Source organism: Mytilus galloprovincialis, chromosome 5, assembly GCF_965363235.1.
Source record: "Mytilus galloprovincialis chromosome 5, xbMytGall1.hap1.1, whole genome shotgun sequence".
Classification (NCBI taxonomy): Eukaryota; Metazoa; Mollusca; class Bivalvia; order Mytilida; family Mytilidae; genus Mytilus; species Mytilus galloprovincialis.
The window spans coordinates 46,861,164-46,877,287 of record NC_134842.1 but is presented as its reverse complement, the minus strand read 5'-3'; the positions used below and the strand labels follow the sequence as shown (position 1 = coordinate 46,877,287).

Here is a 16,124-nt window from a genome sequence, read left to right as displayed (position 1 = left end):
GTCGTTTTGATACAATGTGAATAAAATACATGGGAGCATTAGTAATGTCCACATAGGGGTTTACGGCGGGTTTTCGAACAATAAATATTTTATCATGAAAGGCATTTAAGGATAGACAAATAACTAGTTCTTTTGTATTTCATATACATATAGTACATATTTTAGTTTGAAATCGATCGTATGTCCTATATATATTCGATCAACCGGGTAATTTTGTGGAAGAGATATTTATCTTGTGGATATAAGTAGGTATAGATTTTGTTTTACTTTATAATTATCGTATTTCCATGGCAGGTCAAACGTGTATTACTGCGACCACAATTTTCAAGTATGACATCCTCTCTGCACGTTTGAAAATTACTGCAAACATTTTTGTAGTTGATGTCTGGTTTGTTACATCCATGCCAGGTCGAACTTCTGTCCTATTTCAGTAAAGCCTCTTGAATTTTCCGATAGCGTCTTATTTGATTTAATCACATTCAATCCTCTTTGCAATACCTTTTAATTTGACGAATTCATATTTTTTGTCTAATCCTGAATGGGTATAAAATATTTGCCAGTGAGCATACAGTACTCATTCACAATTAGTGAATTGTGTAGCTAAGTGTGATTTGCAAATATCATCTTGCTGTTTAAAAGTATGTAGATCAAAAAGTCAGTGATGGAAATCCATGCATGAACTGTCGTCAGAACTGACATTAGAACAAGGTAGTTGGTAGTTATTGTCCAGAAACAACATGTATGTGTCTGGTTTAATTTAATGTTATTCAAGACTACTGCTATATGTCCCATTATATATATAATTAACTATGACAAGCAAATTATACATCAATAACTCTGCATCAAATTTGGGGAAATTGAGTAAATATTTCCTGAATATAATGAAAAAAATGGTGATGGTGTGATCGGATGTGGTAAGTCTATATAGATCGACATAACTACTCCATTGCATATTATTAATGGCATAGGTTACGTGCTATACGACTTCACCCTTCATGCATGAGGCACCCAGAGATGTAAAATAGTTGTGTGTGTATATAACTAATTCATTTAATTAAAATGTCAATCACATCACACCTTAGTTTTATTTCGACCTGCATGTTTGTCAATTCTTATATCCTTATTTTCATATTTCAGATATGGGTTATGTTTGGTGTATAATGATTTGTTTACTACTGAAAGGTAACATTAAACATGTGTAATGGTGGGTGTTAATTCGTATTGTTATTCAATTTAAGATCGAACTTTTCTCCAGATTTGGTTTGCTTGTACACTTTTGATTAAACAATGATCACAACAAAAGATGTAGTAATTATGTCACTCTTACGGTTAAATATATTGTTGTATTTTATTTCTTCCGCACTTCTTTGTCTATCAGTTTTCTCGGAGATGACTTGACCATTATTGATGACACTGCACTACTTTCTAAACGTAAAACTGTAGGGAAATATAACTTGTCGTTAGAAGAGGCGCACCCCATCTTCCGAACTTTCAAAATGACCAATGTTGCCATGAAATAGAAACAGTCCAAATGTGAAAAATGGGAAACTAATCCTTGATTTACAATTCATAATAATCGACCTTGAGAAATTTTATCTCATACGTTGCATTATAGAATCATGGTATGCACTTTTTAAGTTTACTGCCGTAGGAATTTTTAAGATTCCTGCTGTAATAATGAAAACAAAGCTTAAAGTTTAGAATTGAACAGTATGGTATGAAGTATCAAAGTAACATTTTCTTCCAAAAGTTAAGGCCAAACCCGAATAAATGTTATTTGCATATCATCAGTCTTTGTAATTTTCAAAATGGCCTGCGTTGATTAGGAAGAACAACTACAGATCTGTATTAAACAAATTGATCATTCATAAAAATACCTCGATAGTTTGGGTGAAAGTCTTCCAATGAAATGTATGTGCATACGATCAAATTCATTTTTTTTTAAATGTTATTTGTGCTGTATTTAGACCCTTCTACAACGAAGGTTTGAACGTAGTTTTCAATTTAGACTTGTTTACATATATATATAGAGTCTATAAGAATCTACCAACCATTAAACTTGATAGGTATTGGATCATCAAAATTGACAATACTACACAAACAGGAAAAATTATATGAGTCTGAAAGATTGTTACAGATATATATAAAATTAATAATTTTCTTATATATATATATATATATAACGTCTGAATAATAGTCAACGATTTTTCCTAACCTATGTCGTGTTTTACAAATTTTTAGAATTGTGCAAGCGTCTTACCTGATGTTCGGTTTGACTTTTTTATTGTATAAATTTCAAGATTGTAACAGCTTAATCTAAGTAGACTGATAAATGATTCATTCAACATCACAATCATATATACCGATGAAGGATATCTGTTATCCGACATATTTATAAATAATTACATTTATAGTTACCTTTTTTGTATTTGGAGTTGTTGTGTACACTTTTTAGGCGTTTATATATATATATATATATATGCATATCGTCTGTTCAAGATCCAAATCTTAAAAGAATATCCACCATTATATATTCTAGCAACGCGTGACGGCACATTCCTTCTCGCGAGTGGATATTTTTTCATATTTTTTCCCCCAAAATCTATATATAATGCATAAACATCTAAAATAATCAACGAAAATTTACGTGATAATTGTATTTTTGTTCTCCGGGGTAAAAGAGTGAGACAATCTATGTGCAGTTTGGCGTTGGAATATTCAAAATTTCTGTCACTGTCATGATGGCACCCGATATTGCGTGTAAATGCAGATCTAGCTCCTAAGATGTACTGAGGTTTGACTACCGAGCTAATTAGCATAAGATTAAGTTTCGATGTCCTCTATCAAACGTAATCATTGGTGGTTTTGGAAAATCTCCTGCATTTCGCATAGCGAAGTAATTCTTAAATTTTAAAATGTTTACCTTTATTCATATTCGTTTCATGTAGAGAACAATAATGCATTAAACCTTATACTAGCTGCTTGCGTTATTGATAGAATGTGATTTAACAAAATATATCATTAGTTGAGTGAATTTTGAACCAAATCAATCTGAATTATGATATATAAATATATTCTTATTTGATCAGGACTTTTTGACATTGCATATTCTATTCAATTTGCCTGTATTGGACAAGATGTTCCAATATATTGTCCTGATGAAAACGTAGATAACTGGCAAAAAAGTGAAACTGGTGATATCCTAGCTGTCTGTGAAAGTGGAATGCCGAAAATAAATAAAAGCATACCTGGCAAAATAGGTATAAGTAGTTCCTGTAATAAACTGAGTATAATGAACTTCACAAAGAACGATGCCGGTAAATACTCCTGTTTCACAACAATGAAAGACAGGAAGACATTTAAGAAGTATAGGTTTGAAGTCAAACTTCGCAGTAAGTACTAAATTCGTAACACAGCTAGACTGAAATATATGTATAGTTAGCTAAACTACATGTATGATTGTAAACGACGTTTTCAGAACCATATGCTGAGTATTAACATGTGTTTCCTTGGTTTAAAAATGTGCAGCATGCAATGTTTTGCGTTTAATAGAAACCAATGATCTCTAAAATGTTATATCATAAACTCTTTACTATCTGCAACCCCCCCCCCCCCTTAACAAAAAGGAAAAAGGAAAAAAAAAAGATTCATAATTTTTAATTCTTTCATTAAACAATTTACGAACGGATATATGTTACAGTGAATTTTAAAATTAGGGATTTTGTAAAAAAAATACTTTAACTGATTATTGATTTATTAAATACCGGATTTTGACTACAAGGATTTTATGAAAACAAATTTTTCGTTCATTGTTTTTTTTTGACAATATACAATAGACAATACATATATTCAGTAATAACAAAATGTCACAAAGCACATGTTCATTCAAAAACTAAAAAAGACAAACACTTATCATAAATATCGTGTAGGTATAGTAATCTATTAAAAAAATATTGCTAACTTTTTGTACAGTTTCATTAAAAGCCGTTTTAATTGTTATTCCCTTGGATTTGTAGTATTATATTGATACAAATATACATATTCATGTTTGAGGTTTTTCTTTCCTGTTTGTTACAAATGAAAAGGTACTGAAATTCGTGTCATATTATTTTTTCAACAGAGATGACGTAATTTGTATACAGATTCACTGATTTAATACATGGAATTTGTAAAATATTATTTTTTTTGGAGCTGAATTAGTTCACAAAAAAGGCACTGACGTAAAGTGAACAACTGATTTTAAAATGTATTTCATAAATGTAAACATATCCTGAGAGTACACGCTACGTGTCTCGTATTTTATATACTGATTAGATACAACTCGTTGTCAAACTTTTATCTTCAAGTGTACTTGAGATAGACACTTAAACATCATTCAATCAAAACTGATGATATGTCAGTAACACAACATCATGATTATTTATTGTAAAACGCTTTCAGTACTTACAATATTTGAAGTGGTTTAACCGGTTCAACTTGAATTTAAAAGAGGACCTGTCATTGACTTTAAGTGATGCATTAAATACTTCTTTTTATGATTATTTTTACAGTAAAGCCCAATGTGTCCATCATGGCTTCCCCACAGTCACAGATAGGAAAAGGACACAAACTTAAATTAATATGTCTGGACAGGTGTCATCACGGCGGGATCATCGAAACATTTTCATGGACTCATAATGGGAAAATATTACCTAACAAAACTAACGGTTTACTTTTTAAAAATGCTGATGCTAAGGTTGCTGGAGAGTATTCATGTACTGTAAATAATGGAGCTGCTGACCATTCAGATTCTATCAATGTTACTGTAACTTGTGAGTTGTCAAAATGTTAACCAATATAATCATATAATATTTGTGAATATAACAAGTATTATATACCTGTTATAACGTATAGTAATGATGATATATTGATTAGCAAAACACTATTAATGAGTTTGCACCATGAAATTTGATCCATTTCTTAAGAAGACTGGTCTCCAGTTTTTAAGTTCCATCTCCTAATCCTGTTGAATCCTAAGACCCTTGGAAGTCGATGGCGCCCATTCATTACTACTATACAAAAATGAGAACAGCCAGCGCAACAGTATATTTGGTTGCTGGAGTGATCCTAGTTCGGTCAAAACATTGAAGGTCATTTTTTTTTAAATGGATTGCTGGTACTGTTGCTGGATGAGCATCATAAAGTACAAAAATGTACAGCGACTGAAGTCTGTGGTTTACACGCATGAAAACAAGCGATGATGGTGTTCCTGCAATTTGTTGGCTGTGAACTGTCGCAGTTTCGAAATAAAATTCTGACTGAATTTGATTGAATAGTTCAGAGTAATTTTATACACATTGATCCGATTTAAAGATAAGGCATGGTTCGCAAATGCAACTACATTAATGATTCCACTACGTCGCCCTCGTGCATCGTTACAAATGTAAACCAGTAAAAAGTAAATGTTATCAAAAGCTAGTTTAAATTCAATTACCGGACATTGTTAACATTATGAGTGAATGTCTCAATTATGACAATTTCAACGAAAATTATATTTTAAAGGAATGGTTGTTACATTTCTTTGTTTCATACCCACAAAAATATGTTAGTAAAATTTCTAACCTAGTATATTGGCAATTGATTTAAACCATGTTTGAATTTTTAGTTAGGCTTCTCCGTGTAACTTATTGTTACTTGACAAATTAAAAATGATGCAGTATTGATAGACTGCTTTTTAACAAAAGAAAAAAATAAACGTATGTCTTTTAAAAAAACCGGTTACATCAACAATTGCTAATTCTTCTATGCCTCAATTTTTTTTTATCTATCTTAAGATATTGAAAATCTATACAAAATTATCCCGATGACGAAAAACTAACATATCGCGATGTTAACTAAATTGTCATGTTTCATTACATTTTTACTTGTAATTCATTTGATTTTTCTATATATAAAAGATCATTGATTGTTTCATTTCACTTCGTATCAAAATATATAGCGACCAATACAATGTTAGATTTCCTTTATTCTCCAAAGGTGGACCTGAGAAACCAACCATCATTGATTTTAAGTCAAGCACTTACAAGATATTCGTGCAATGGACACCAGGGTTTGATGGTGGATTTGATAAACAGTTTATAGTTTGTTATCGGAAAAAGTCGGAAATAGATTTCAGTTTCCTCACAGTAAACAATTCAGGCAGATCTGAGCAATCCTTTTATATATCAGAATTAGAATCTAAAACTGACTATGAATTCAAAATAATTGCAACCAATGCATTAGGAAACAGTACTTCAACAAAACTGTACAGTATACGGACTACACAAAAAGGTTTGTAGTTGATTCAGATTGAAAAAAAAACACTCTACCTTAAGTATTGTTTATGCAACTTTAAACTATGAATTATATATATATATATAAAAAAAATTAATTAAAAGATCTAACGTGATTTTATTTTTTTCTAACATTGTTTTCAAGATATTGAACTCTCACAATGAAATGTCAATTTTAATTCATTGTTAAATAATTGTATCGTCTACAACTGTATGAAATTCAATGCGATACAAAACCGGCTTTCACAGCTTGGAAATTGACCTTTTGGACTTTCTCGTTAAGCTGTAACAAATATTTTAAATCCCTGGTATATTAATTTTCGATCATGCTATGCCGACTATTTTGACCTTATTTAACGCTGTGGGTTACCAGACATATGTTAAAAGAATCCATGCTTTAATGCTTTAAAATAAAGACTGAAAAGAGCACTTTTAACCATATATGCGTCTATGTATTTGATTGGAGTGGGCAACCACAACACCTCTAACGTAATCATTGGTTAAAAGCAGATATCCTATTGAAATTGATATGTTTTTAAGAAGTATTAAATAAAATCCTGACACTATTTCTTAACCAAATTTGATAATGATTTGTCGCTTTAAAGTATTTATATTGAGTTGATCTTAAACATTGTTGATGGTGTTGATGAGGTTTTTTTTCGATACAAGCACAATTTTACAACTGTAAAAATTATACAGTTCTACATAATATATATTTTAAATCATAAACATGAACTACTTTAACTTGTGACTTTACATTTTAATGATATCTTAGTTAAAAAAGGTTTTAATATATATGTCATGGTATTTCAGGTATAAAGAACGCACATTTTACGCAATATGGACTCTTTGTTATCATGCCGGTCGTACTTCTAGCTGCTATAATTTTCATTTGTTGGCGTCTACATAAAGGTAAATTATAACGGTATTATTTTTTATAAAAATCTTGTATTTTCAATACTGCATTCAGTGCTAATTTGTGAAATAAAGATTTAATGTAATGAAGCTGTTAGATTTAAACCTCGACCTTAATATTTCATACGAGCTTTTTTTTTTTAATTGCTAAAAGCTTATTTCTGGTTCAATTTTATTGTTTTTTTTTCTTCTTTTGAACACACACATATGGACAGGATTTTTTCTTATCGCTATTGGGATACTGAGGGATATCTAAATAATTACCAAAAAAACTGATAACGCAATGGAAATAACGAGGACAAGAGGACAAGCAACCGTAATCAAAACACAATATAGAAGAGTAAATACGGAGCAGTATAAACAAAATAAGATAGGAGTTGATCGCAGGTGCTACGAAGGGTAGGCAGTCCCTGCTCCATATGTGACACTAGTACTCGCCGTATTGCTCCCATAAATTATAACTCATAAGGCATCACAGAGCAGGTAATTTATACTTGACTCTTTTCTAAGCATTTAATTCGTGAACCATTGGTAATATCAATTTTTCTAACACTAAAACTTGACTGCGTGTGAACATTTTAAAAAGAAACGTTTTTTCTTGACAAGGGATATATTTATTTTAACTTGTAAAAACAACACAAATATTAAAAAAGCATAAATAACAACACTTAAAACTGTCTACATTTTTTACCCATCGTGTTGTCATGTAAAACCCCGCCGTTTAAGATAATTTGATGGATCAAAATCGGAGAAAAGATGGTTAATAAAAGAGGAACGAAAGATACCAAAGGGACAGTCAAACTCATTAATATAAAACAAACTGACAACCCCATGGCTAAAAATAAAAAAAAGACAAACAGACAAACAATAGTACACATGACACAACATAGAAAACTAAAGAATAAACAACAGGAACCCCACCAAAAACCGTTCATTAGTTTAGCAGAAATTCAGATGGGTCTTAAAACTGTAATTTGCATTATAAAGCATAACTTAAACAAATAATTTAAAATTGTTTCAGAAATACAGAACATTGTATAGATCTACGGGAACTGTATTCATACCTAGAACACAACCTAGATTTAAAACATAAAAAATATGTATTCGATATAACATATAACATGTATAATGCGTGATTTCAAAGCGCAGAACTAAAAAAAAATGGAATAAATTAAACTTCTTATATACTGATAAATGCCTTGTTGAGGATATGCCAAAGTAAATTGATGAAGGACATGTTTAGATTCTTAAATGGTCCATAATGAAACGAAATTTTAAAATATATTTATCGACGGTTAACTATTTTGATTATAATTCATCTGTCTAGCAAGGATCAAAGTTCATAATAAGTATGCAATTTACTTTCTATCTTAACCTGTTATGTCAGTCTTGCATGAAATTACTAACGAGATTTGCTCGTGCCATATCTGGAGAAGGGTTATCATTTCCAAATGCTGTATGTAACAAACCAAAGTGAACATTAAATCAGGAATACTATTATAAACACACGCTAAGGATATTTTTTATTAGTTTCGCTTAAAAAACATCAACCTGTAAACTGAAATAACGTTTATGTTAAGCTGTATAATATGCATTTTGAACCTATATAAGAGTTTTGGTATATTTATCATCAATTGAAATTAGAAATAATGCCTTGTAAATCACAAGAAAGTAAAGAATAGAAATTTAATGTAACTTCCTATTTAAAATTAAACATTATCCATGATAATAAGGATTTCAATTTGCATTACTATCTGTTTCAAATCTAGATCTTCATTTTTCTATTTCTTTAAACAATGTGTTTATCTTTTCCATAAATGCGTGATCTTTGACCGAAGTAACTTACAACTATAACACATGTATAATTACATTTGTACATTACTTTACACTTGTTTACTTTTATTGTGCAAAAGTGATAAATACTCCTTATAAACAAATATATCTTTAAGTCGTATCCTAACGACCTGTACATGTACATGTTGTTGGTCTACACATGATGTCGATGTATAGTTTCACACGTTGTTAGTATACCAAAAAACTAAACCCCTACACACTTTTCCCATTAAAATTATGCGCATATCTTAAATGAACTACTGGGCTAATATGTTTTTTTCATTTATTATTTTTAAAACAAGGTGAACTATTAACTATTTAGTTATCTGCTCGTCAAGGTTTTTTTTTGGTCATTCTTTAAAAAATGATATAAGAGGGTAGGAAAGTCCACTCACTTCACCTTTCATTCCTATTCTTTCTGTAAGAAATGCATACCTAAATTTTCCAATATTTTCTCATTTCATTTGAAAATGTATTAATACATGAATAAATAGGTAAACAACGTAAGCAATTCCCCAGTTAGAAACAGCATCTTTAATATCTTTATCTTGTCGGAATGACACATTATCATGCTTTCCAGGGGTATATTTTAAATTTTTACACTGAACTGCATGTCAGATATGTGCATGATCGAACTAAGAGAATATGTTTCATGCGTACGGCGAATAAGGCTTTAATTAATATATTTTGCATAGGCAAGTGCCCTTAGATCGATACTTCAACGTTAAGTGTTCTTATTAATAATATGTTATTGCTAATCGGATGTTTCAGTATAAGGTGAGCAATATAATTTACCAACTTGTCCTTAACTCGTTTGCTGCACCATTGCATGTGGTGTTTTGAACTCTGTTCCATATTCAAAACTGCTAGATTTTTCAATTGCGGTTCATAATTAAACAAACAGAAGTTTCACGTAACAATTATCTTATATCCTTTAAGAAGCCATATCAAAGAAACACATTCTCAGACCCAGAAACCTGAAATCGAATTGTTGTCGATTGCTTCTGATTTTTTTTTAGATTTTCTTTTGAAAATTATTGCCGCGAAAATGAAGCATTTGGTTTTTTCGATCGTGTGCAATGGTTAAGATTTTATCATACATAGCATTGTCTAACTGTAAGTAAACGAATTGGTGTTTAGGACGTTTTTATACAGTTACTTGGACTGCTAACATCTTTGTCCGTATATTTATGAATAATGTTTTATTTAGTGTTTATACCACGTCTATTCATTTGAACAATGTTTTTCTCAAAAGCAAATTGTAATTCTTCATTACAACCTACCGTCAGTCATTTCATTTCATATTGGACGTTGCTAAAAAATTAGCCAACACACCCTGTCTAGCTTTTTTTTAATCTCATTTCATTTCCCAAGTGGTTTTTTCTTACCTTGACTTATTTTCCTAATCAACGTTACAGTTTAAACATTCGTAAACTACTGTTGCCTTAATATATCACATGTTTCTATGATAAATACCGCAATGTATTGACAAATAATGTATTACTTTTACAGAATAAAGAAACTATTGAAACAAAAATCGTCTGCAAATAAATTATGTAACATCAACTTTAAATACAATATTCAATGATGCTTACTAAAAATTACCTTTTGTATTGTTTTCGTATTTTAGTTTAATCTAGTACCTCAATGCTGATCATTATGCTTATAATGTTATACTTTAATAACATGGCAAAAACAGCTTTGTCAATGGAACAAGATCTGAATCAAAACCATGGAGTTTCCAATTTCTTATATGAATCATATATTAGGTGTTTTGAAAGAGTACATGTTGCCCGTTAACACATGTTAAATAGATTTTAATTTTTGTTTCACCATTTTTCAGTTCGAATGAAATGGATGCACAGCCTATTCAAGGTAAAACAGCTTATGTTACAAGGACATACAAATTAAGAGGCAATGCTATTCTTATTATTCATAAGTGAATAAGATTAAAAATAATATTCAAATTGGATAAGAAGACCTGAATCAATAAGTCTTCTTTGGGAAAATTGAGTTTTTCCAAATGTATTCTTTTGTACCGTCTTCCCTACAGTACATATCTAGGAGTTTTCTTCTAATTTATTAGTATTCGACGGAGCTTCTAATGCTTAATTATCGCTAACAGGATTATGAAGATATACGGTTAAAACCAACACTTTACAATTCTGACGGTCACACTCAAGAATCCGCTTATCTGCTCTGATATGTCCCCGCAATTGAAAAGATTTTTGTTAATAAACTAGCAACATAATTCTTCTGAAATTTCAATTACTATTTGATAATTTTTTTCCCCCGAAAACCGAACATGCTTAAGGCAAAATTTCACAGCTAATTTCATTTCTTCAACCTTGCGTTTCAAAAACAACGTGTCAACATTATAAAGAAATGTATATAAGAGTGTTTGATTGATTGTTGCCGCTTAAGGAACTATCCTCTCTATTTGCTATAGTTTGCGTTGATATAAGTGGAGGAAACGGGAATGACAGGAAAGAACGTCCTGTTCAAATTGTACAGAAAACCGGACAAGAAAAGTTATTGTTTTTGGAATCTTCATTTTTGCTTTATATATATATTTTATACCGACTTTTGATGACAGGAAAACTAAAAAGTTCTGCATGCACTCATTTTTCTTTCAGGTGCTGGTATTGAGAATAACATTTATCGATTTGTAGACGAACTACCCGGACCATCATCTACTTCTCATAATAGAGGGGAAGTATATTCTTCCATCGATAGAAGGTTACAGGTGTCAAGTGCAAACACTGTGAATTACAAGGTTTCAAAGAATGACAACATGAACCAACAGTCAGGTTAGAACAGCGATTTCTCAATTAATTCGCCTTTGCCTCAAGGACAACATGTTATTGAATTAGAATTCCAATCAAGATTTTTTTTATTGTGAACGCCATTTAAAAGGCAAGACTTAATAGCTCTTTATAAAGTTTGAATTCAGTTTTGACCTCTTATTAGTGGTTTATTTTTTCTCATTGAATGAGGGTGAGTTCAAACAGAAACTTTATAGGAAGAAAACAGCAGTTGAAAGTATCCTTAATATTCTCTTTCTGTGAAATTCATGATGTTTTTGAGTTTTTTTTCACTTAATAATTCAAAATTTGGTGACTATGTTGAACGTATCTATCCCATCAAACGTAAATGAAATCTATCTGATATCTTGACTTACATCTAGAAAGTGATGAAAGTGGTCACTTGAAAACAACACTTAACGACAAAAGAGATGATTTCAGCTTCCCAATTAATTTTCAACATCTATGTAGCAACATGACAATAGCGCCTGCATTCAAAGTTTATATCTTAAAGTCGATACGCTATTCCAGAGTTTGTATTTCGTGTCCTGATTACCTTCATACAGGGTTGCAGCTCCAATAAATGCTTTTAAAACAGCAGGCTTGGTTGCTTGTTATGAAATATCGCTTTCAAAGATGAAATATGTGTTACTTTCCGCCAAATGTGACCTATCGAACTACACTAATCACCGGATTTGTACTAATGGGAGCAACATGACGGTTACGTTATGCGGAACAAGATCTAGTTACACTTCAAAATCACCTGAGATCATCCCAGTTGTTGGTGGAGTTTGTGTTGCTTAGTTTTTTGTTTGTCTATAATATGTTGGGGGTTTTGTATCGTTGTTTCTGTCTTTGACATGGGGTTGTCAGATTATTTTTCAGTTATGAGTTTAAATGTCCTTTTGGTATCCCTTACCTGATCCTTAAGTCTTTATTTTGATATATTCAACACGAAACGAGTCATCAAACGGGAACAAAATAATCTCATAGTGAGAGCATTTTCTTTTTTCTGACATTAAATGCATCTTATGCAATATAAATTCACTTTAAGGCACACAGAATTCAAACACAACGAACGCGTGCTCATATATATATGTCTTATGTAGCCAATTCGTTTATTAAATGTGTTCATAAGATAGTAAAAGAATGACGCTTCACGGATTTGGCTATACTTTTTGGAACTTTTGGATTATAGCTCTTCATCTTTTATATAAGCTTTGGATTTCACATATTTTGGCCACGAGCATCACTGAAGAGACATGTATTGTCGAAATGCGCATCTGGCGCAGAAAAAAATGTTACCGTTATTGTTATTACTACCACTGGGTCGATGTCTCTGCTGGTGGACTGTTAGTCCCCGAGGGTATCACCAGCCCAGTAGCCAGTCCTCCGGTACTGACATGAAAATACGGATTTTTTGTTTCATTAAAGTTTGCTGTTACAAAATGTTAGCAATTATTATAAATTAAGGAATGTATCTCCATCATGCAAAGCTCTGATTTCTTTCACGGATTTGGCTATACTTTTTGGAACTTTTAGATTATAGCTCTTCATCTTTTCTATAAGCTTTGGATTTCACATATTTTGGCCATGAGCATCACTGAGGAGACATGTATAGTCGAAATGCGCATCTGGTGCAGAAAAAATGGTACCGTTATTGTAATTATGGAATAATAGTGAGTACAGACAAAATGTATCAGCATAAGTAATGAATTATTCATCGTAAATCTAGGTAGGGGGGCTGTTATAATATTTAGAGGGAACGAAGACGGAAAAGACAAAAAACACATACATGTATAATGTATATAAAATTGAGAATGAAAATGGGGAATGTGCCAAAGAGACAACAACCCGACCATAGAAAAAAACAACAGCAGAAGGTCACCAACAGGTCTTCAATGTAGCGAGAAATTCCCGCACCCGGAGGCGTCCTTCAGCTGGCCCCTAAACAAATATAAACTAGTTCAGTGATAATAAACGCCATACTAATTTCCAAATTGTACACAAGAAACTAAAATTAAAATAATACAAGACTAACAAAGGCCAGAGGCTCCTGACTTGGGACAGGCGCAAATATGCGGCGGGGTTAAACATGTTTGTGAGATGTTATGTACACTTGTTAATCTGAATTTTATTTCCAGAATTATGTTTTAACCTTATGTTGATTTTTTCCATCACAGAAGCAAGAGATGTACACAACAGGGTCGTAGAAGATGTAAGCATATCATTAAGTCAAGGCATACATAATTAATTATTTCATTTATTAATAAAATATACGTTTGTTCCTTGAAAAGGCGAATAAACACAATTGTCATTATAAATGATTATGTAACTGGCCCCATGGTCTCAGTTTGAAACAGACAATGCATTATTTTAATATTCACCACTTCCAACGACCAAATTGGCTTCAATATAACACTTCACATTCCATGTGCCCTCTTAATGATACCCATTAACGGAATTATGTACAAACCATATGTCATTAGTTATCAAAGGTACCAGGATTATAATTTAATACGCCAAACGCACGTATCGTCTACATAAGACTCATCAGTGACGCTCAGAACAAAATAGTTATAAGGCAAAACAATTACAATGTTGAAGAGCTTTGAGGAACCGAAATTCCAAAAAGTGCCAAATACGGCTAAGGTAATCTATTCCTGGGATAAGACAGTCCTTAGTTTTTCGAAAAATTCAAAGTTTTGTTAACAGGAATAAAAATGACAACATAATTTATATTCACGTCAAGTGCTGATATATTGTCAAATAATATTTTGAAAAATCATAAACCCTGAAATGGTCGATTTATGTAGACTAACGTCTGTTATGGATGTTCAATCGTGGCTTCTTCTGCACCCTTGACTTCTTTACCTGGTAGTAATATTTAGTTTTACATACGCAGGTAACGTCGTTTGTGTTAGAAAAAAATACCTCGTGTAAAAATTAAGAGGCTCAAAAGATTATGCATCGGTCATTGTTAATGATGGCTTTCTGTTTCGCATGTGTTTTGTTTTTGTAACTACTAAAATGCTTAAATCCGATGAAGTTGTTATATTTTAATTTAGTAAACATCATCCTGATTATTGATCATCAAAAAGGGGTATTGTGATGCAAACTCCGATTGTACTTGGATAAATTTACATGGTTCTGCAAATATTTTCGAAGTCAGCTTAACTTATGCAATTAATGTTAACATTATTTCATAATAATTTCTTGGTATATTTGTATAAGTAATGGTAAAGATTTTAATTTAGATTTTAATACTTTTTAGGATGTTTCCAAGCTTAACTATGTTGAGGTTGCATTCGACTCAAAAAGGACATCTAAAGAGTTGTACATCCATGGAGCTGAAAAAAAAACTCAGTACGTAGACATAGACCTTTTGGCAAAAGCTGATCATTTGTGTAGTGAAGACGAGAATGACAGTGTATCATCTACTAGGGATAACAACGATGATGATTTTGTGTCTCTAGAGGAAATTCAGAAATGGAGAATTACTGAAGATACATGAATGTTTCAATTTAGATGATTTTTTTTTTTTATTTCATGGATTGTCAAAATATATTAATTCGTACATTTATACATACTATACTGTAAAATGGTATGCAAAATCAAATTCAAACATTATTTTTTTATCAATTGTGTTTGTTTTTAATTATTAACATTAAACATAACGTGTGTATGGCAATGTATTAAAAACTGAATGTAACCTGACGGAATTTTAATTAAAAAGGAGCAAGAATGTATGCGTCGATAAGTGTTTTCGGCTAGTGGAAGATTTAGGGAAAGTCTCGGTATCGGAGCAACATTTGAATTCAGAGTTCCCTTAACAGCACATTTCTATATGATGTATCGCCTAGCTCATAAACACTAAAATTGAGAATGGAAATGGAGAGTGTGTCAAAGAGACAACAACCCGACCATAGAGCAGACAACAACACACGGTCACCAACAGGTCTTCAAAGATACTGTGGATTCATTATTATTCATTAGATACTAATTTTCGGGGGTTTCGTGGTAACAAAGGAACCACGAATTTTAAAGTTCAATGAATTACAAATTTTCAAAATGACTGTATGCAAACTTTGCCAAAACCACGGAATTAAATTATTAACGGATATGCAAGTTTTCCTGAATCCACTTAAATTGGTACCAACGAAAATAAATGAATCCACAGAAGTACATGTACTTTTGATTGATTTTCTGAAACTACAATATTTACAATGTCATAGTGTACATATGACAAAATCACGATTTC

At 31.5% G+C, this 16,124-nt stretch overlaps 1 protein-coding gene across 1 annotated transcript; it reads left to right on the top strand.

Annotated features, from left to right (window-relative positions):
- Positions 1 to 7,133: 7,133 nt before the first annotated feature.
- On the top strand, positions 7,134 to 15,500 carry LOC143074575 (uncharacterized). The gene is made up of 5 exons (XM_076249967.1): positions 7,134 to 7,223; positions 10,903 to 10,934; positions 11,696 to 11,869; positions 14,047 to 14,081; positions 15,138 to 15,500. Exons 2-5 carry the CDS (start codon positions 10,913 to 10,915, stop codon positions 15,375 to 15,377), a joined length of 471 nt encoding a protein of 156 aa, XP_076106082.1. The 5' UTR covers positions 7,134 to 7,223; positions 10,903 to 10,912; the 3' UTR covers positions 15,378 to 15,500.
- The last annotated feature ends 624 nt before the right edge of the window (positions 15,501 to 16,124 follow it).